Source organism: Hibiscus syriacus, unplaced genomic scaffold, assembly GCF_006381635.1.
Source record: "Hibiscus syriacus cultivar Baekdansim isolate YM2019G1 unplaced genomic scaffold, ASM638163v2 tig00110652_pilon, whole genome shotgun sequence".
Taxonomy (NCBI): domain Eukaryota; kingdom Viridiplantae; phylum Streptophyta; class Magnoliopsida; order Malvales; family Malvaceae; genus Hibiscus; species Hibiscus syriacus.
The window spans coordinates 906803-929609 of record NW_024062812.1 but is presented as its reverse complement, the minus strand read 5'-3'; the positions used below and the strand labels follow the sequence as shown (position 1 = coordinate 929609).

General features: G+C 35.5%; 2 protein-coding genes across 2 annotated transcripts in view; both read right to left on the bottom strand.

Annotated features, from left to right (window-relative positions):
* Nucleotides 1-8115: 8115 nt before the first annotated feature.
* LOC120137117 (E3 ubiquitin-protein ligase WAV3-like) lies at nt 8116-12426 on the bottom strand. The gene is made up of 2 exons (XM_039152958.1): nt 11995-12426; nt 8116-10295 (listed from the first exon to the last, which is right to left on the bottom strand). The coding sequence occupies exons 1-2, from the start codon at nt 12277-12279 to the stop codon at nt 8361-8363; spliced, it is 2220 nt and encodes a 739-aa protein (XP_039008889.1). The 5' UTR covers nt 12280-12426; the 3' UTR covers nt 8116-8360.
* Nucleotides 12427-16048: 3622 nt separating this feature from the next.
* The window catches only part of LOC120137145 (helicase protein MOM1-like), a 29505-nt gene continuing 22746 nt past the window's right edge, over nt 16049-22807 (bottom strand). The window contains exons 17-21 of the mRNA XM_039152974.1: nt 18962-20362; nt 17510-18088; nt 17200-17425; nt 16363-16858; nt 16049-16331 (exon numbers count right to left, since the gene is read on the bottom strand). Of these exons, the coding sequence (XP_039008905.1) occupies nt 16049-16331; nt 16363-16858; nt 17200-17425; nt 17510-18088; nt 18962-20362 (2985 nt within the window). The remainder of the gene's footprint in view (nt 16332-16362; nt 16859-17199; nt 17426-17509; nt 18089-18961; nt 20363-22807) is intronic.

Here is a 22807-nt window from a genome sequence, read left to right as displayed (position 1 = left end):
TCGCGTTGCGATTTACGGATACGCGTTGCGATTTTATGTATTATCGTTGCGATTTACGGATACGCGTTGCGATATACGGATACACGTTGCGATTTACGGATACGCGTTGCGATTTATGTGTTCGCGTTGCGATTTTCATATTCGCGTTGCGATTTTGGAAAATCGCAATGCGAATTTGTACTATCGCATTGCGATTTTCAAGAATCGCGTTGCGATTTTGGAAACTGATTTGCGATTCTGGGGATCGCGTTGCGATTTTTATTTCGCGTTGCGATTTTGTTGGTCATTTTGACAAATCCAAAAAAAGTTGGTTAAAATCGTATATTATAACTTTTTTTTGGTCACTGAGGCGATTTTCTCTTTCTCTTTTAATTAAAGAAATCCTTTATTAATTTTTGTTGTTGAAAAAACCAAGTACTAATTTACAAATAATGTGTTTTTTTATTAAAATAGTTTTAATTAATAATTTATAAATTACTTATTTCTTTCTACATCCAAAAACTGAAAAAACATATATTTTTATGTATATTTAATAATATATGTGTCAATCAAATTAAAATTCAAGTAATAGTTTTTATCATATTATTATAATTTTAAAATTATACCTTTTATAATCAATAAAATTATGTTTCTTTGTGTGTGTTTAACAAAATTGTAAAAGAATTATAATTTCATTTGGTCATATTAATAATAGGTGTTTATACAATATCTAATTTAAATTAGTCGATTAATAATTCAAAAATTAATAATTAAATAAAAATAAAAGAATTTCATGAATAAAAATCAAATAATAGAGCTTATTTAATTAAAAGAAAGCGTAAGTGTTTATTTGAACAAAGAATACTAATTTAAGGGCTATTTCAATAAGTTAGGCAAAGTAAAACGGTGTCGTTAAATGGATATTATCATAGGCAAAGACCAAAGTACACATCCAATGACTATTAGGCTCGATTTGGATTGAGTATAGAAAATACAAAAGTAGCTTAATTTATGAACAGATTTAATCTATTCATTCGTTGAATCAAACATTTAAAAATCATTAGTAAATTTTCAATCGGCGTTGTTTTTGAACTTATATTCATAATTTAGAGAAAGCTGGAAAATTATTACATTTTGCAACTCCAATCTCAGTTGCTGCATACATTAGCAGATACATAATAATGAGAATGACAAAGAACAAGAACTAATCCGTTCCAAAAGTTTTAATCCTTAATAAAATACAAATTCCAAAAGAAAGCAAGAAAAATGCAGATCCAAGAAGGAGGTGACCCTGGTTCAAACAGTGGAGGGCGGCAGCTTCTGAATATCCCACAGCAACATAGAAACGACCAACTGCAAATACACAGGGAGCTAGCAGCCATTGAAATGTAAAAAAGGTACCATCTTTGTTTCTTCATGCACTAGTAAAATGCAACAACTATGGGGAGAACATCTTACCATGATTCCCAAAACCTTCGTCCCGGAGGTGCCGGAGTTAGCAGCGGTGTAGTAGGAGATGGAGTCGGAGGTGGATCCATTGTTGGCTCTGGAATGTTGACTGTGCAGATAAGACCTTTGAAAGATGGGTTAAATCTCAGTGAGTTTATTCTATATGTTGATGAATTTTACCATCCTTTCTCTAAGTCACGTGACAACTACCATTCAAAGAGAGATTTCAAGTCTCTGCAAAAAAGTAGGCACCTAACTAATGTATGGACATTGTACTAATGTTTGATCCCAACTCATCTGGTTAAAGCTCAAATGAGGAGAAACATGAGAAACTATATCTAATACAACCAGTATATGGCTAAATAAATTCTCCAAATGAATAAAATATCAAATAAATATTTTCTCAAAAACCCTCCTCTCATCCTCTATAGTTCCCTTTTTTAGAGTACAAAGCAGAAAAAAAGGGGGTCTAGAGTACAAAGCAGAAAAAAAGGGGGGGGGAACTTGTAGGTTAATCCAGGGGTGGACCTATGTGGCCCATTAGGTAGCATCTGCATACCCATTTTATTTAAAAAAATACTAACACTTAATATAGTATATCAAAAGATAAAAATTCTGTACACCTTTTTTATTTTATTTTTTTACTTTTCTGCACTTGTTGAAATTTGTGCACACCCTTTGTATTAGCTTCAACGTAAGAGTCATAGGCTTAGGGATGAATCAACAAATGGGTTTTATTTTATTGGGAAGAATGCATTGTTGTATTCTTTTCGTTTAAAAAATTCAAAAGTTAAAAGAAAAAGGTTGATGAGACCATTTTTCCTAACACTTAGTCTAATGAGTTAGTGGGTTATATAATTAATTAAAACAATTAGTTGGATAAAAGTATAATACAACTATTACTAAAGCTTCTCTTTTACGTTTTAGTTCAAATCCACCACAGACTCCAAGCCTCCAACCCCCACTGGCCACTGCTACTCAATTCTCAGTCTTTTGTTTGAGCCTAAACCACCCGCCACGACGCCGTTCACCGGCGATTTTCCGGTGAACTTCCTCAACCAAACTACAGGTAAGTTGTTGCTCTTTTCTTTTCCTCAGATAATTAGGTTCTTACTCATTCTTTTACCCTCTTAAATTTAGTTAAATTTATATTTGAGTTTGTAAGTTTTGAATATTTTTTTTGAATTTGAGTGAGTTAAAATTAAGAGATAAAAATAAATTTTGAATCAATTTAATAGATTTTAGTGATTTTATGAAAAATATTTGAATGTTAAATTGTGATATGTAAAATTACTAATATGTATTTTTGGGAAGGAGAAAAAATGGTATACTAAATTTGTGTAATTTAAGTAGAAGCAATTTAGATATTTTAGTTTTTAAGTTGAATCCATTAAAATTATTTAATTAGTAATTAAGATCTTATTTCTTTGATAATAAATATAATTACTAATAGTGAATTATAATCAATAATTATTGTGATTTGTAAATTTTGTGATTGTAGTAGTAAGAAGATGAATGATGAAAAGATGAACTCTCAACGAAAGAATAAGAATGGAACATTGGATTGGTTTGTTCAAAAGTCCAAAAAGAATGATGCAAATTCTTCACAAGTGCAAATTTGTGTCTCATCACCGACACCAACTCAACCTTCAACAACTCAAGTCGAACAAGAATTTTCTTTCCCTTCAAATAATATGCCCCAAACTCAAGAAACCGAAATGTATTACACAAGATGATAGTACAACATTTGCATCAAGAGAGATGAAAAACCAAGTTAATGATATCTCTATTCCACATGATCCGGCTAAAAGGAAAAAAATTATTTATTATCATTCAATGGATCGAGAAGCAGTGAGGAAAGAATACATACAAAGAGGTGTTTGCCAACCAAAGAAGCACAAATTTCCTCAAACGGACTTCGGAAGAGGTACATTACGCCGCTTTAATAAATCTTGGTTTAATAAGTATTCTTGGCTTGAGTATAGTGTTTCAAAAGATGCTGCATTTTGCTTTGTTTATTACTTGTTTAAGAATGAAACTACCAAAGCTGCAAGAGGAGATGCATTTTTTGTTAATGGGTTTAGAGGTTGGAATAGGCCAGTTCGGTTTAGAAAATATGTTGGTGGAATTAATAGTGCTCATAATCAAGTTTTTCAAAAGTTTGAGAATTTAAAGAACTTTAAGTCATCCTTGAAAGTTTCTTTAGACCAACAAACCGAGCAAGCTAAAAGTGACTACCGAATCCGCTTGACTACTTCTCTTCATTGTTTGAGATTTCTTTTACATCAAGGATTGACATTTCGTGGACATGATGAATATGATGAATCAAGTAACAAGGGAAATTTTCTTGAACTTTTGAATTGGATTGCAGAAAAGAATGATGATTTGGTAAATGTTGTTTTGAAAAATGTACCTAAAAATAATCAAATGATTGCACCTTTGACTCAAAAAGAGCTTATCAATTGTTGTGCAAAAGAAACTACCAAGGCAATTGTGGAAGACCTTGGTAAGGATTATTTTGGAATACTAGTAGATGAGTCAAGTGATGTGTCTCAAAAAGAACAAATGGCTTTGTGTGTCCATTATGTTGATAAAAAAGGAATGATAAAAGAACAGTTTCTTGGAATTGTTCATGTTGGAGATACCACATCTTTGTCTCTTAAAGAAGCTATCTTTTCTTTGCATGATGAGCATTCTTTGAGTTTTTCAAGAATTCGTGGGAAAGGGTACGATGGAGCTAGTAATATGAAGGGTGAACTTAATGGTCTCAAAACTCTAATCATGAGAGAAACACAATCTGTATACTATTTACATTGTTTTGCTCACCAACTTCAATTAACTCTTGTTGTCGTTTCTAAGAAAAATAAAGATTGTGGTTGGCTTTTTGATACACTTGGAGATTTGTTGAATGTTGTTGGATCATCATGTAGGCGAAAAGATTTGCTTAAAGGAAAACAAGCTGAAAAAATTGCAAAAGCCTTTGAAAATGGTGAAATTGTGATTGGAAAAGGTTTAAACCAAGAACTTGGTTTAGGTAGGCCGGGTGATACACGTTGGGGGGTCTCATTATAAGTTGATTTTGAATGTCATTGATTTGTATTCTACAATACGCGAGGTGCTTGATTTGATTGGTAACGATGCTCAAAATGGTGATGATGCTAGAAAAGCCGATAATGTGAGTTTTGCAATAGAGTCATTTGATTTCATTTTCATGATTCACTTGATGAAGAGAATATTTGGGATTATGAATGAATTAAACAAAGCTTTACAGAGAAAAGATCAAGATATTGTCAATGCTATGTCACTTGTTACTTTAACTAAAGAAAGATTGCAAAATATGAGGGAAAACGAGTGAGAGTCTTTTTTTGCTATAATCTCTTCATTTTGTAACAAGAATAACATTGATATTATTAATATGGATGTTGTGTATACTCCTCCGGGAAGAAAGAAACGTTGTCGTTTGGATACTACTAATATTCATCATTTTCGAATTGAAGTGTTCTTGGGAGTTATTGATCTTCAGCTTCAAGAGTTAAACAACCGATTTGATGAGGTTAGTATAGAGTTATTGACTTGTATGGCTTCTTTGAGTCCACTTGATAAATTTTCTTCTTTTGACAAACAAAAGATACTTAGACTTGCTGAATTATATCCCGATGAGTTTACAAGTGTTGATAGACTAGCCCTTGATGATCAACTTGATAATTATATTGTTGATATGCAGAGGGATGATAGATTTTGGGTATTGAAAGATATGGGTGAACTTTCCATGAAGCTTGTCGAGACAAAGAAGCATCAAGTGTATCAACAAGTCTATTTGCTCATAAAGTTGGTATTGATTCTCCCCGTAGCAACTGCAAGTGTGGAAAGAGCATTTTCTAAAATGAACATCGTGAAGAATAAGTTGCGAAATAGCATAGGTGATCAATTTCTAAATGATTGTTTGGTCACTTATATAGAAAGAGATGTTCTTGTCCAAATCGATGATGAAAAAATCTTGAAACGATTTCAAGGAATGAAAGCTCGTCGAGAACAATTGTAATTGTTTCTAGTGTTTATTTTTTTTGTGCATTTTGAATGAATTGTTATTTTGGATTTTTAATTATGTAACTTTTTTTATTAATGAATATTATAATATTTATTTTGGACCCCCATTGTTTAATTCCTGGATCCACCATTGGGTTAATCCTCTCAGTTCTCTGGGGGGGCCTAACATTTTCCAGTTGGTATGATTCCGAGGTTCGGTTAAGTCCACTCCTCCATCATCAGGGACACACAAACTCCTAGTATTGGAACTCAAGAGAATCAGTCTCTCCATGAACTCGGTAGAAATGGTACCTCTTTTTTCGATAATTCAAATACTGTCCATGTGTAATGGCAGTTAGCTCTGGGTTGACATGGTAGATGTAGTTGGTATGTGCTCTTCTCCTCTGTATCATATAAAGCTTGAATTACGCTTTGATGTCCTTCTGCAGGAGCTTCATTCCTCATTTTAAGGGCGGATGACATCTGCATGGGAACAAAAAAATGATGATGTTATTGGATTCATTTAAAAGGTAAGTAGACATGGCAGCCCTCACATTGTTCAGTGGTAATAACCATAGAGTAAAGGCAAACAATTTGCATGGCGGATTTCAAAACATTACCTGGAGAAAGTTTACATGAATATTTCTTCTTTTAGATTTATCCGGAGAGGATTTGAACAACCTCACTCATTGTGGGTCAAATACCAAGCACTCCTTTGCTAGGTAAGCCATTACCTGCATCTCTTCTTCTGGAAATTTGCCTTTCAAACCAGGGTCTAGCAACTATGACTTCCCTGCCTTAGCTTCCAAGACATGTACTGACATACTCTGCTAGAGGTCCTACTTTTTGTAGACTTAAAACTTCAACGTTGTTAGAGGTCCCACTTTTTGTATAGTGTCGTTGTTAGAATTTTGCGTCATTTGTAGGGGCTTAAAGTTGATATGAACCATTGGATCAAAGAATGTCAATCATTATCATCACGTGGTTTAGATTAGATACCCCTTCTAATAAACAGGAGGATTTCTGGGTAACCTAAACGTAAGGGAGTAAATCAACTCAACGTTCAATTAAACCTAAACGTAAGGGTGTAAATCAACTCAGCGTTCAATTAACTATTTGTTAATTGTTTGTATAACATTCATTTATGTTTGATTGTTAAGCTACATAAACAAGTATGAACAAAAAAAATTATGTTCATTTAATAAACGATAAACAAAGACGTGTTCGATTCGTTTATGTTCATGAACAAATTCATTTATCAATTCATTCATTTATGTTCATGAACAAATTTGTTTACCAGGTTTACATTTTTCTTTTTATTTTTCTTTTTTACATTTTAAATATTGGAGAAGGTATGAACTAAATAGAACATATGATAAAAGTTAAAATTTAAAGTGTGAACTTTAAGAAATTTATGCACTAATGACGTAATTTTATAATTTTTTTAGCTCAAAAATAAATGGTTAAAACTAAAAATTGAACATATAAACGAACACTAAATAAATATTAAACGAACATGTTTGTGAACACTAAATGAATATGTTCGTGAACATTAAATAAAAATGTTCACGAACAATAAATAAACAAACATGAACACAATAATAATTTTTTTTTGCAAGTAATACAGGGAAATATTCATTTATCGGAAATCATATCAACACTTCTTGTCAATTACAGACTGAACAAACACAGTCGGGACTATCATAAAATCTTACATTGATCACCTAGTGATAGTTCAATAAGCAAAAGTATGAACAAATGAAGCAACGACGCATATAAACTAATCGCACCAACGACTCCGAGCACCAACCATGGAGGAGAAAACTTGAAGAATATCCAAAACGACAAACGGAAAGGTGATCTCCACTAAAAGACAATCTCATCCATAGAAGCATGTTGAAATACAGACCAAGAAGAAAAACTAAAAAATAAAGATGTATTGGAAGTCCACAAACACCGGTAGTCATGATACTTTTTACTAGCAAAAGGGCCAAGAGAAAACATTAATATTAAACTATTATAAAATTAAAATTGAAAACTAGTAAAATAGAAGGAAATAACGAAAAATGGGAACAAAAGGGCAAGGAGATGGCCGTGAACGGCCACCACCACAATATTAAAAATTTAAACGAACACGAATCGAGCATGAACACCTTCAAAAATAATCAAACGAACATTAAAATAACATTATTCGTTCAAGCTCGATTCATTTACACCTCTACCTAAATATCATTAGAAACAGTACTTACTAAAAAGAATCAAAAGCTAAAGTCTAAATAAATCATGAAAGTTTAGCGTTACGTAAAACAATCTCTGCTGGCTTTATCTCTTTTCAGCCTAAGCAAAAACACCTCGAGAATACCCTCTATCTTAATTAAACCACTCTTGATATTTGGTTTAAGAACTTAATTAAGTTCGTAATCGAATTAATTTTAATGAAAACTCAATTTCGTTCTGAAACGTTGCATGTAAAGGTCAAATTAATTGCATTGAAAACGAGGTGGAAGTAATAGTTGATCATGTCACGTAGAAATCACATTGTCAAAGAGTAATAGATAAAATTTGTGAAAAATAATCAAAACAGATATACCACACCATATATTTAAGTGAAAATCCACCCAAGTATCTCACAATTACATGGCTATACCTTGTTTTTAGGGGGGGGGGGGAACGATACCATTGTTCCCTATGTACAATGCTCCATTGTCAAATGTAAATCCCAGGTTCTCGTTTTTCTCACCTCCATTGATCTCCCAATCTCAAACCAGTCATTTCAACTGTCTACAATTTTTTGTTTTTGTTACTACACATATCAGAACAAGAAAATATACCCACCATTTAAAATGACACTGAGCCTCGTTTCTATTACTCCAGTTTATACCCCCTAGCTTTCCCCAAATCAATGATTACCTTGGCCGTGGACGTGCTGGGAATGACTGAGCTTGTCGGAGCTTCCGTTGCGGAGGGCTCCCAAAGAACATGGTTTGAGAACGAGTCACCATGTCTGTCATGGTAGGGGTCTGGTAAGCTTGAACAAGGCTTGTACTATCGGTGGAATTGCCTCGTGCCGTTGCTCTCTGCCAGGAGTGTGAACTCAAACCTGACAAAATGTAAGCCCTTCCGGAAGACTCGTACACATGATGGTTTACCATTCTTTCTTGCATCTCCTTTAGCTCAGCACACAGTGCAACACATAACCGGTCTCCAGCCCGTGCAGAAATGGTTTCTGATAAAGCCCTGCAACAACTCTCAAGCAGAGAGACTGCACCAGTTAGATCACCATGTTCGGCAGCCGCTCTTGCCTCAGCCATAGCCTCCGCGGCATGGAGCCTGTTTCGCTGCCTGTCTACCTCCATTGACACTATTGGTTGTCCTACTACTGTTGCCCTCTGGATCTTTACTTCACTTTTTTCTTCCAATGACATCATTTCTTTTGATATGGAGTCTCTGTAATTACATTTAACCTTCAGCAATGACATCTCATCACAGGATTCATCAACTGGAACATTGACCGTCACCAAAAAATTTCTTTCTTCATCGGCATACAAGTCTCCTACATCAATAGAACCTGCTTTTGCATCAGCCATCATGATGGTATGGTAACTCCCAGCCTTTATCGAATTAATTAGCACATTTGGGTGAGCACACTCAAGTTTAACACATGCCTCCTGCACTACCACACTTAAAAGCCCTCCAATGCATTGAGCAAAAGCATCTTGGATTACACCCTCAGCTTCTATGAAAGAAAATGTACCCCCCGATATCTCAGAAATGGAATGCATTGATGCAGCATCATGATCTGCACCAAACCCAAAGGCATGGACAGGTATACGGAGACCTGTCCCACCATTGCGCTGAATTGAGAGAGGAAGAAGTGATTTATAATCAGTTCGGGAATGTGCCCCGCTAGGACTTGTGACAGTATAAGTGTCCTGGCCATCTGATAAAAGTATGATGCTTCCAACCGGGTTCTTCCACTTCCGATCTACTATCAACTTTGCACCTTTCCTAAGCCCTTCAGCAATATTTGTCCCGCCATTTGAAGCAAGGGAGTTAACAGCCTGCAACGCTTCCTGCCTTCCAGTCTCAGTCATCCGGCGGAAAGGGAAGAGGCGACGAGCTGTGGAAGAGAATGCAATTACGGAAAGCCGGTCAGAGGGCCCAAGATGCTGTATGACAAACCCCATAGCTCGTTTTAGCAATGCAAGCTTGGTACCGGCCATGCTGCCACTAATATCAAGAACAGTGACAAGGTCAACTGGGGCACGAGAATTTCGAGTTGTGGGGGAAAATATAGTTTGGTTTCTACTATTTAGGCCTCCGCTTATATAGGGAGCCTTGAGATGGATTAATATGGCAAAATTATTATGACTTTTAGCACTCGGAACAGCTGAAACTTCGGGATATGTCTTAACTTCTATTGCTCCAATAGAATTATTCTTGGAAGCATCCTTGTCAATTGCACCCAGTTCAGGATTCTCTTGCTGCTGATCGAGGGCTTCATCATCGTCATAGGTTCCTGGTTCAGAGGCATGAAACAGTGAAAAAATGGGCCTAGTTGAATCTAACCGAGGGGAAGGTGGGCGTCGTACAGCAGTAGTCCAGGTATCATCACGGGGCCAATCTGCTGAGTTGATTCTAGATCTTCCATCGGGAACATCAGAAGCAGGGCCCTGGAAGGGGATTTCCTTCCATTTTGCTCTGCAAACTGGACAAATCTGATTTCCATGTTCTACATTAGAAGCTATACAGCGAAAGTGGAAAGAATGGGAGCATTCTGCTGTGAAAATGGCATGGCCTTGACCCAGTTTCAATGATGTAAGGCATATTGAACAGGTTCTCTGCAGATTTAAAGGGCAAGCAGGTAAGAAAACAATATAAGCAGGTCTAAATAAAAGACTTAAAGCACTTGTAATGTCAAAATGACTTATAAACTAAAACATACACACAACAAAAACTGATCCTAGAGAAGACAATTTGCTTGAAGAAGCTTGAAATGGTCAAACAAATTGGGAGGGAATGTCATCATTCTTTATAATATTCAATCACATAAAATATAATCACACCAGAGCAATTAATGCTTCATCTTTCGATAAATTGTAGGAGCATCAAGCAATATATTAGACAATCATATATCTCATGTATAATATCAAGGTGGGATTACAAGAACATTTCCCAAGATAGAACCTTACATGATACATAGTCCTCATTAACAAAGTTCTCATCCACATAAGAGCCATAGATTAACAAAATACAAAAGGGAGCAAGTCGCAGTTCAAGGGTATCAAATCCATATCTAACTTAATTTAGACCTAACATATAAAGTTACTTGTAAATAGAATAATAATATAGTTTGGAAGAATGTGAAATTTTTAAAGTATACAGAGCCCATCACTGACTCTTTTCTGTTACCATACATCCTTATAATTAAGATTGGTGCATGAAAAGAAGAAATAAAATGCAACCGATCTACATGATAAAGCCATAGATAGGTGGTTAACTTTAATTGCAGTGAAATTTCAAAGAAACTAAGCTAAACAAGCCATAAATGTTAGGTCAATGGTAAATAGTCAAAGCATTGTAAAGGATATATCAGGAATTCGACAAAAAAACTAATGGGGTGACTTCAAAAGGCTAGAACAATCAAACCAACCCTCTCAAGCTAATGATGAACCTTTCAAACAAAATAATCCCAAAAAATAAATAAATAATGTAAAGTCATCAAACGAAGTGGAAATGATGGGGGTTTGCCCCAAAAAAATTTATTTCTATTTCCCATTACTCTTTTTTTTTTCCTTTGAAGCTTACTCGAGCAAAAGCTCGCCAATCAACGGTTCAGAGGCTTTTACAAAAATGATCATCAAAAGAAGAGAGAGAAGTATTTGTGTGAGCAAAAGTGCAGTTATGCTGACCAGATAAACCACTTTTCCATCAGGGTGAAGGTAGAGAGACGGAGTAAATTGTACAGCAGGGCCAGGGTATATGTAATGTATTCTTTTTCTACCAAGGTAAAGGACACTGGTCCTTAAAGGGATTATTTCACTTTACCCCCACCTTAGCTCCCGTATATTGCCCTATTGGACAGTTGAAAACAACACAACAACAAATGCCCATCCTTCAGAAATTTCAGAATCAGCACATTATCACCATCCATCCCTGCCCCACGTGATAAGAAAGCCTTCCATATTCAAATCAAACAACATTAATCATAGCAATAGTTCTTAACACTAGTACAACATTTTATCCCTCCACAAACCTTCTTAGTTCATGAGTAAAATCACATTATTCAATATGAAAATTATATCAAAAGGCCAAAATATGCAGCAAAACCCAAAACTATAAAGATCTAGCTAGGGAAAATAAACAATAAGATCACAAAACCATAACTTCATCAGCAAATGAAATTATGGTATATACATAATATATAAATCAACAGAAATTAGCAGCAAAACCCACTTTAGCATTTCTAAAAAACTCAGAAAAATATACCAACTTTATTATGTATATTTTTTTAATGAAGGTAATGGAAAAAATGCAGACCTTGGAAGATTTAGGGGCGGATTTGGAGACCCGGAGACCGGAAGAGGAAGGGGTGGGAGTTGTTGGGCGGCAGTCGTTACCAGAAGGAGAAACAGGAGAGAGAGGGGCTGCATCTGAAGAAGACCTTGAAGGAACGTTATCAGTATCAAGATGATGCCTCATGGATGCTGATGCTGATGCTGATGTTGATGGCGATGGAGATGAATCTTCAAGTTTTTTATGGGGTACATACAAACACATGTTCAAGCCAAGAGCCAACTTTGCTTTCCTCCATTTACTCCCCATGGTAACAAAAGGAAAAAGAAGAAAAATGATTTCCCTTTTCAGTTTCAAGATCCTGTTTTTAGGAAGATGGAGAACCAGAGATCGATGAAATTGCTAGGCAGAGAGAGCATTTTGGTTGAAAATAAATAAGGGGGTTGCAGTTGTTGTAAGAAGGCAAACATTTATTTTGAGGATTTGAACTGTAAATATAACATATTATTTTTTAGTGAATTACAAGTGAGGTAATTAGGGAAGCTTAATAGGAGATTAGAGAGAAGAATTAGGGAAGCTTTTGACCTTTTGGCTTTGGGAGATTGGTCAGAGATTTTGCAGCCTTTTTTTTTAATCTGATTTGGAGATGTAACCAAATTGATTTTGTATACAATAATTGAATATCTTCAAATATTTGAATCTTTAATGGTTTAAAATACCCTTATACTATCATCCCTCCTCACTATCCAAATCTGCATTTAAATTTGAATATTCATTAAATAAATATAACTGATTCTAGATCAAGAATTTGAATAAACGATATCAAAATCCTTTTTACATTGCAACTTGAAACACATTGGTTTATTATAACTACTTCTTTATCATTTTCATTTTCTAATGATTCATTTCTCGTTCTTTTGTATGATTTTTATGAATCCATAAAAAAAATAATTAGGGACAAAATAATATATAATTTTACTATTTTAACAGTTAAATGACACTGAAATCAATCAAAAATTAAATTATAGTCCTTACTTAATTACTTAAGAAAAGTCCAAAAATGGGGATAATAAGCTTTGTGATTTTAGCATCCAATGATACTAGTTAAAGATTATATTTTACGAAATTACAATTTGTTTATAGTTTTTTTAATTATTTAGAGTGGATAAAATTCAAACTATTGAAAAAAATATATTTATAATGATATTTAAGAAATGATTTTGACGATAAAATATCAATTTAGAGTATAAAAGGTTAAAAAAATTTGTGGAAAGAAGAAATTTATAAGGTGTTAAAATCGAATAATTAAATTGAGTAATATGTAAAGTTGGGAGAGTAAATTGTAAAAAAACACATTATCAAAAAGAGAAAAATAAGCTACATTGGTATTTTATAACGGTAGAGAATCATTTGGTTTAAATTTGATCAAAGTGGACTTAAAACAAGGGAAGATTTGAAGAAACAAGAAAATCACAAGTAAAGTTGAGAGAATAAATTAGAAAAGAATTGAATCTACATATATATTATTCAGTAATCGAGGGGTGTGTAGTTCAAATTTAATAAACAAACTTAAAACTAATGAGTAACTGAACAAATAAATAAATTATAAATTAAATCGTAAAATATTAAATTACTTATCTAAAGATCAAAATAACATTTTATTTTTTGATTATTCAAAATTCAAAAATAAAAACTTAACTTAAGCTCAAAATCTAAACAAAAAATTTAATTATTTAGAATAATTCGACTCAAATAACTCAAAATTTAAATATATATATATATGTTGATTTAACACATGATATTTTTTAAAAGAAATATTATGAGAAGTTATTGAAAATTTAAAATTTATTTATAAAATTAATAAACTTTTAGAAATATAATGTTGATTTAACACGTGATATTTATTAGAGTTGTTATTATTATATTTTTGAATAGTTTAAGGTAATTATAAAATAGTATTCATTTAAGATTTTTCTTAATCATATACCACTGTAAACGTAGATGCTCAAACTTAGGATCTCAAGATAAAACAACGTTCTCCTTAACCACTAAAATTATTCAATAAATTTAACTTAATATGATATTACGAAGAAATATTATAAATACATTGAATGTAATTTAGTGTAGAGAGCGGGTAACGAGAACTCTCAACCTAAATACGTAAGCCAGCTAACCAACCTAAAGTCTTCCCTAATAAATACAAATAATAAAAGAGGTGGATTTGCTCATCCAACTTGGGTGGCTGCCTAAGTAACTATTTCTTGAGAAAGACAAATCCATCTTATCTCACAACTTCCTACCCTCTTTATCTTTTTTAATAATTAAAATAGAAAAACTCCTCAATTATTAATGTATGTGTACCCTTGAAAGTTGAACAAAAAAATTTATATCATTAACAAAACTTTTGGTTACAATCATCATGTCATATACACTCAGCTGTTGAATGCATAATACTGTAGTTGTTCATTGTCCTCCCTTTGTTAAGCTTTTAGGTTAGATTTCAATCATCATAGTCATTCTTCTATTTTGGTTTCTAAACACTTGTTTAAAATTAATTATTTTGACTAAGAACTTTGTGAGGAAAGTTCTCTATTCAATTCAATATTATTACAAGACCCCAGAATGGTGAATGAGATTAGTGCCATGGGAATTCATTAACGGTTGGCTTTAAAAACATCGGTGCTATTGACAGTTTCAGCCAGGAATGACATGTCTTTATAATAACTACATGAACCAACTCTAAAATTTAAATTTGATTAAGTTAGCATAGCTGGAAAAACAAATTTAAAAATTATTATTATTATTATTATAGTACATCTTCTCTTGATGAAGATAATGGAGGAAAAGGGATAGGGTGATTGTGATGATTATGACAAAAATAAGTGGTTTCCAAATAATGTCCACTCATGGCAATTGGACCCTAAACCCTATTGCAGATCAAGGGGTTTCATTCTTCTATATTTGCACTGTGAAGGCATCAAGTTGATGAGTTTGATGGGATGCAAATGCCAACAATTTTTTATTAATATCCCACGGTATTGTGTATATTTAATTCAAAGACCAAGCTTTATAAATTAATTGTATAGAGCCTGATATGATCTTTTTAATGTCAAGTCCGTCCACCTCACAAGCTTAGCCAAAATAGATATACTCAAAACGGCAATCGTTTGACTGTGCAATTTCACTGTGTACGGTAAAAGTATCTCTACATCTAATCACTCTATATACAAATATATTGGAAAGTCTGGTATTATAACTTAATTAATTTACACGGTCATTTTTTGTCACTTTATTATTGAAGTCATAATTCTCAATATTTTAAGGCTTTTTAAATAATATCACATGCTTTTTAAATATTCACTAACTAATATAATATCACATGCTTAAAATTTTCCTTTTAAATTTTTTTTGGTTACATGTGAATGTATGATTATTAGGGCACACAATCTAAAATGGATTACAAAAAATGTTTAATTATTAGCAAACACATGCAAATGAATTCATAATTTTGAAAAGTGATGACAAACTTGGTTACATGTACTGATGAAGCATAAAGTTTTTTACAGAATCCATAACCCTAAGATAAAATCTACAATATTTGGGGGGGGGGGGATTTGATTGTTTTCCCCTTGGAAAAAGCCTGCGTTTTCTGGAAATATATACTTTTACTTCGTCTCAGAAAGTGTATCAAATTTAGGGCTACAAAAAGGCCCACAAAATAAGATTTTTTTTTATTAATGATTCTCTTTCCCACTCACCCACTCACTGTGGACATGGGAAACAAGTTGGAAATAAAAATGGGGTCCCAATAGGTGTTAAATAATAGTAGTAACAGTCCCTTGTACATGTTCTCGTGTACGGAATGTCGAGGTATCTCCTGATTGCAGCAATCGATTAGAATTCCAAAAAGAACACAAATATATTCACCACAAACTACATTCTTCCATATACAGCCAGGCACATTAAAATCCCACCTCAATTACTAGTAATTTAGAAGCCCCCTTGACTACAAAACCTGATAGGAATTGAACACTACATTATGGCTGTATCTAAGTTAAACAATATCACTTCCTAAGGGTTATGATTGGTCATCATCTGATAAGCAAACAATGTCAGTTGCTCCCCCACTTTTCTGTGCCGAGTTAGGGTGACTACTTAGCACGTGAGATTCCAGATGGAACCTCGTAGTCGACCTTGAACTATTTGGTAACAAAAAACCTGGGGGATTTGCATCGACACTAGATGTATTATTTACACCCATTAAAACATCCAATGAAGGTAAACGAGAGTTATGTGAAGATGCCAACCCTCTTGCAATTCCATGTTGGGTCCTACCAGATTGGCCTGTAGTAGATGCCTGCCTGTGTGCAGGGGGGTTAACATACGACTGACTCAACGACAGAATCTGCAGGGTGGTTATTATTTTCCTGCTGACTTGACATTCCAAGAGAATGCAATGGGAGACTGCTTGGGGAAATGGATGATGAAGGCCTAAATGGCTGTAAATGAGGGGCAGGAGCACGAACTTCAGTACCTCTTTGAAGGTTTCCTGCTGAAGAGGAGACGTTACTGATATGGAGATGTCTAGTTGGAGTGCCTGAGTATAAAGCCGAAGGGTTAACAACATGTAATGGTGGACCCATTGTTTGTGCATCGACTACAGCATGAGAAACAGTTCCCATGCTACTAGCTGGGCCATTTAAAGGGATCCCTGAAGCAGTGGAAGGCTGCCAAGATGGACTCATGGTTTGTGCATTGACAGCAGCAGATGAAACAGTTGGCATACTCAAAGCAGATCCAGTTGAAGGGAGACCGCAAGCAGTGGAAGGTTGTTCCATCTGTTGCGATGACAGTTGAAACAGCTGCTGCAAGAAAATAGAATTTGCCCCTGCCAGAAGGGAAAAAAAATAGTTAGTCAGTTCGTATAATGAAACATTACAGAAAGGCAAATCTTATTATTCGCAAGCATATAAGGCAAAGCGTAAATAGGCATTCTCTTTAAACATGCAATACAGCAAGCAGCGGTAAGAACTGCCTCTAAATTTTCTCAAAGTGAATAAAACTATACCATGTCCCAAAAATGATCACTCAACAGATCTGTGATTGATCAGGTACCCTGGCCTGACCAAGCACCAATGTATGGAATTTCAAGTAGATAATCAGATCATCATATGATTCTCTATTCTTCCATAAACTCTGTTAAATTTTCCAAATAAAGTTGAGATTCACCTTGCTTTTCACAAGCTGAACCAGATGGCCTATTATCCATACATTTAGACCTGAAAGCCTCAGCTAAGATCTTATTCAAGAGAACTTTATTGTAATTTACATCAAGCTGCTTTTTCTGGAGAAGAAATTCTACTTCCTTCTCCTTAAGTTTAACTTCAAACTTTCTACGAATCTGAGCTACAGCCTCCTCAATCTCCTTGTCACGTTCTAATTTCAGCTGCAGATTCTGCTCAAAAGGGGAAATTCTCAGCAGAAAGTAAGCTATATATTATCGTCAGTAGATAAGCGAACAAGTGAACAAGACACTAACCGTGTCTTCACGAATCTTGGTGGTTTTCTCTTTGACTTTAATTATTCTTTCCATTTCAATTTGAAGTGGGTCATGATACAAAGTTATAGGCATCCGAGATGAAACAGCAGGTGCAGTCGGCAAGGGAAGGCCATTAGAAACAAAAGGGACTGGAGCTGTCCTTGTTTCTGAAGCCTGCCTCAGAAGCCCATCAAGAACACCATCAATTGGTGAATCCAGAGGCTGCAAGACATCTTGATTGGAGATCTCAATTTGGTTTACCACTGGTTGCCTTGGATCCTGAGAACTTTGGTTGGCAGTTTGGCCTTCATTGTTTGATTGATGTTCAATTGCACTAACAGAAGGTAGATCAGGAGGAGAGAGGTTAGAAGCAGATTCAGAGGATCTCAGCTGCTGCATTTGCTCTGTAAGTTCCACAGGTGTGGCATCAGGATTAGACACGTTGCAAGTCACATCAACGGCACTACTAAAAGGTGAAGTTTCAGCTGCCTGGGAAGCATTTTGCATTTCACTGTTTGCAAGGCATCTTGCTTGCACTTCAGAGGAAGCAAATGTTAGAGATTCGACATCTGTGGATACCTGCCCAAATAAGATAGTGTTACTAGATTGGTGACTCGCCACAACAGGGTATCGAAAGTATGATCTCTTCAAATCTCAAAACAATCTCCTTACCATAAGTATAGATTAAATTAGGGTTAATATAACTAAACAATCTCCTTACCATAAGTATAGATTAAATTAGGGTTAATATAACTTTTGCTACCTAACTTTGGAATTGATGTGCAATTTCCAGCTTTTTCTGGTGCAATTAGTACCTAACTTTTTTAATGATGCAATTTCGTACCCAACATTTTTTTGGGTGCAATTAGGCATTCAACTCTTATTTTTTGATGCAATTAGGCACTGGAATTTTTTAAATTACATGTGTTCATATTTAGAATTTTAACGCTTAACTTTGAATTTGAAACACATCAGCCCCTTAACTAAATGGCATCAAAATTATAAAGTATGAACCAATCAAAATTGAACATACGTTTTTTTTTTTTGAAAAGGGTTAAATTTTTTATGTTAAATTGCAATATCATACAAATTTGACAATGGGATGAGCCTCATTAAAAACTGAACATATGTAATTAATAAAATATTAGGTAGCTAACTGCACACACAGAAAAAAAAACGGCCCCTAATTGCACTAAAAGAATTAGGTACCTAATTGCACACAAAAATGTTGGGCAACATATTGCACATCAATTCCAAAGGTAACAGAACTTATACATTAAATAACCACAATGTAGGGCAGCCATAATAAAGCAAATATATATTACTTTGCTTTTTGGCGTGAAATGGAAACAAGAGAAACAGATTTCAATAGAAATAGCACCATATAATAGTCCAAAAATGATATTTACTCAAAACTTTATATAATAAATTAAAAAAATATATCTTACATACCAGATCTGATGAATGTTCTTGGGGTTCAGATTCCATGTTCACACTGCATAGTACGCCATCCTGCTGGTCATTTTCAATGGGGCTTGTTCCATCATTCTCTCTTTGGCCACTGCCATCGTCGAGGACTTCACCAGGAGCAGTTTCAGTTTCTTCCAAAGAGACCTCTTTAACAGGCATATAACACGCAGCTGTATCAGGTATTTGTTCTTTAGATGAGGATTTCATGCAGACAATAATATCAATTCCATCACAGGAAGTTGCAATCTCAGATATACCCTTTGGAATTTCTTCATCAGGCACATTCAATGTAGGAATCTGTTTCTCAAATGAACATTCAGGAGACATCATATTCTCCTGACCTTCAGAAGAACAGAAAGCTTCAGGTCTACTCAAGGGAATATCCCGGTCAACTCTGTTTAATGTGGCTCCACCAGGAACTTCTTCAGATGAAGGTACCAACAATGACGGCAAACTCTCATAACCTTCCCTAGAACTGAGAGTCTCAGGTGCCCCCAAATGAACCTCACCATCAAAATTGTCTAATGCAGCTCCATTAGATATTTCTTCCAATGGAAGTGCTTCTGCTGACACAAGGTTCTCCTGGCCTTCACCAGAATTGGCAACCACAGTTTTTCGCAAGTGAACCTGTCCATCAGCTTTGCTTAATTCATCAGGTAACTTCACTAGCTCTACCCTGGCCCAGGTCTTCACTGATTCGACCCAACGAGTCTTTCTTTCTTGCATATTGGTTCTTGCTGCCACTTGTAAGGCCTCAAGATCCTTAAGTTGTGTATGCATCCGCCGTTCTAGTTCATCAAACTCCCTTGCATATTCAGTGTCCAAATTCTTGAGCTTGTCAGTCCTTGTCGAGACATTACTATGCAAACGTATAACCGCTGCTTCTGTTCTTTTCTTATTCTCGAGCTCTTCCTTTTTTTCTTGGTACTTCTGGTTAAATTCTTCTATTTCCTGCTTATGTTTTTCAGTCAGTTTTTTCATTAGCTTATTGATTTTTTTCTGAATGTCTTTTATGCTTTTTATGAGATCTCTCTGTGCCAATTGAATTTCTGGGGCAACTGCAGACTCTGAAATGGTCTGTATATCAGAACTCTCTCGAAAACTCGACAAATCTTCAACCTTTTCTTTTATGTTTTGCTGGTATGATGTTGCATCAGTATAAACTCTTTCAACAGCTTTACTTGATAGTCCAGAAGATTTAGGAGAGCTTGGAAGCTTCAAATACCCTGTTCGGTACAGAAACATTCTCTTCAGACACCGCAGCAGTGAATAAACATAGTCTGCATCTTCTTTCTTGCAGGTGAAACCTAGATGCTGCTTTGCAAGTGCAACTGATTCTTTGTGATCAAGTTTCTGCTTCAAAAAAGCAGCAGCACTCCAACACTGAATGCACAGAGACCAAAACAATGAGATGTTAAAGAACCAGAATACTATTAATGCCTGCTTACATATGTGCACCAGGCAAGATAAAAGGTTTCAGAAATCTGGAATATCAAATAGCACATACACAAAAATACATCAGCGGTATGTGTACAACATCCCAACAGAATGCTCAATGGTTCCATATTTTATGCATCAAGTGAACTCATATAAAGACAAAAATAAGCACATACATAATATATTAATAAATAAATCCATAAAAGGTATTTTTTATCAAAGAATGACGATGGGAGGGAAATAGAGATACCGACATACCAGCTCATTAAAAATACTTGATAGAAATCTAAATTACTTTTAAAGGTTGAAGTTCAAAGTTTCAAGCCATTCCATCTAAATTATATACTTCGTCATACTTTATTGAGTGGATCACTAGAAATTCAGCAGCAAAATCTTGAGAGAACATTTTTAGTGCTAGCTCAAAATAATAAGAAAACAACTTTCTCAAATGGATGGTAGAAGTTTCATCTACTTTATTGAGAGCTCTCACCACTTGACATCAAGAGTAAACAACAAAAAATTTCACAGAATGCTGCAAACGTATCAGATACAAGTAGAAAATATTCTCTCCTCCGTCATCCACCTGTTGTCCGCCGCCGTCGTCAGCCACCAGCCGCCGCCGTCCGCCGCCACACTCCGACCACCGTTTTGACGCCGTTTTTTCCTGGGAAGATCGCCGGCCCACGGTGATTTCAAATCTGGCCTTAGATTTGTGATTGAAACATTCAATCATCGCAGATCTTGACGAAGTCCTCTGCCGTTTTTAGCCCGCTGTCCTTGCTTATCTCCGCCACACCACCGGACTCAGCATCTTCACGCGACCAGAACCCCCTTTCCAAGTGTCGAGAATAGTTTCTATTCTCCATTTATTTCCAGTTTACTGGGTCGGCAGAAATATATGTCATTTCCTCCTCCTTCCTGTTTATTTCCAGAACACACCATGAAACGCAAACCCCCGTCTCAGCCCAGGAATCCTAGAAGGTTTGCTGCTTCATGCGCGGTGACTGCATCCTCTGTGAGTCACTCTACTGTTCCTCCTTCAACGTCAAGATTCTCTCCACTCCCTCTTGAACCAGAATGCTTTGGTGCTTCTGTTAATATTTCTCTTGATTATGCCAAGGATTTAGAAGCGAGAGTGAAGGAACTTAAAGCTCAAGTGTCTGATTTGAAGAAACGGGAACAGGAACTAAAAAGGTTGGAGAATGCATTAACACGAGGGAGGTTTTTCAAGACATCTGGACTCGTCGGTGCAACCACTTCATCTTATTCCGGTAAGGAAAAACGTGCACTGGAGACAGAAAAGGAGAGGACAGAGACTCGGAAACGACACAGGCGAGTTTTCACCAGACGTTTGCTGGCCGGATTGAGAAATTACGGTAATTACCCTCTTCCCCCGCATGCTGCTATGAATGATGTATTGGCTGCCTTGGCCCGTGAGGCTGGTTGGACAGTAGAGCCCGACGGCACTACGTACAGAAAAGCTCCTACGCCCCAAAATCAGCAAAATTTTGGAACGAATACAGTGAAGTCAGGAAGGAAACATAAGGTCGGAAAGATTTCTGCAGTACAAGCAATACCAGCTCTTCCTATCGCTGATATTGATCTTGTTGGAACCAAGGAGAGCACCACGATAGGGCACTCCAATGAAAAGTTTTCCCAAGTAACGAGAAGGATAAGAAATGGGTTTCATAATTCGTTGAAGGAAGATCAACCAAGAATCGGAAATGGGTTCATAAATGGTTGTTACACGATATTTATCGAAAACCTTCCAAAGACGATCCATTGGAAGAGACTTAGGTCTATATTTGACATTCACGGTCAAGTTATTGATGCCTTCATTCCAAAAAAAAAAAACTCGAAAGGGGTTCATTTTGGGTTTATTCTCTATGCAACAATTGAGGAAGCCAGGATAGCGATATCAAAGATGAATGGTAATCATATTTACGGCAGCAAAGTTAGAAATTTTGCTAACCAAATTCAAGCCAAAGGACTAGCTGGCTTCACGCTAATGAGAGCTGCTGGAAATGCGGTTCTAATGGTTTTTAAAGACTCCGATTCGTTGAGAATCGTGAAGGATGAGAAATTAGAGACTTGCAGAATGGTTTTCCAGAGTGGAAACTTGGTCAAAGAGCCTAGTGGTGGAGTGCCGTCGCGTCTGGTTAGCTTGTGAAGGTATTCCTTTTCACGCTTGGAATTGGAATACTTTCAAAAACATTGCAACTAAGTGGGGCAAATTAGTAGCAATCAACAACAGTTGTGAGTTTCCATCGTCTTTTGATCGGGCTAAAATTCAAATACTCACAAAGGCTCAAGGGAGAATTGATGAGTTGATGGAGTTGAAGGTCGGCGATAATTTGTTCAAAATCATGGTGCACGAAGTTAATCCTTCCT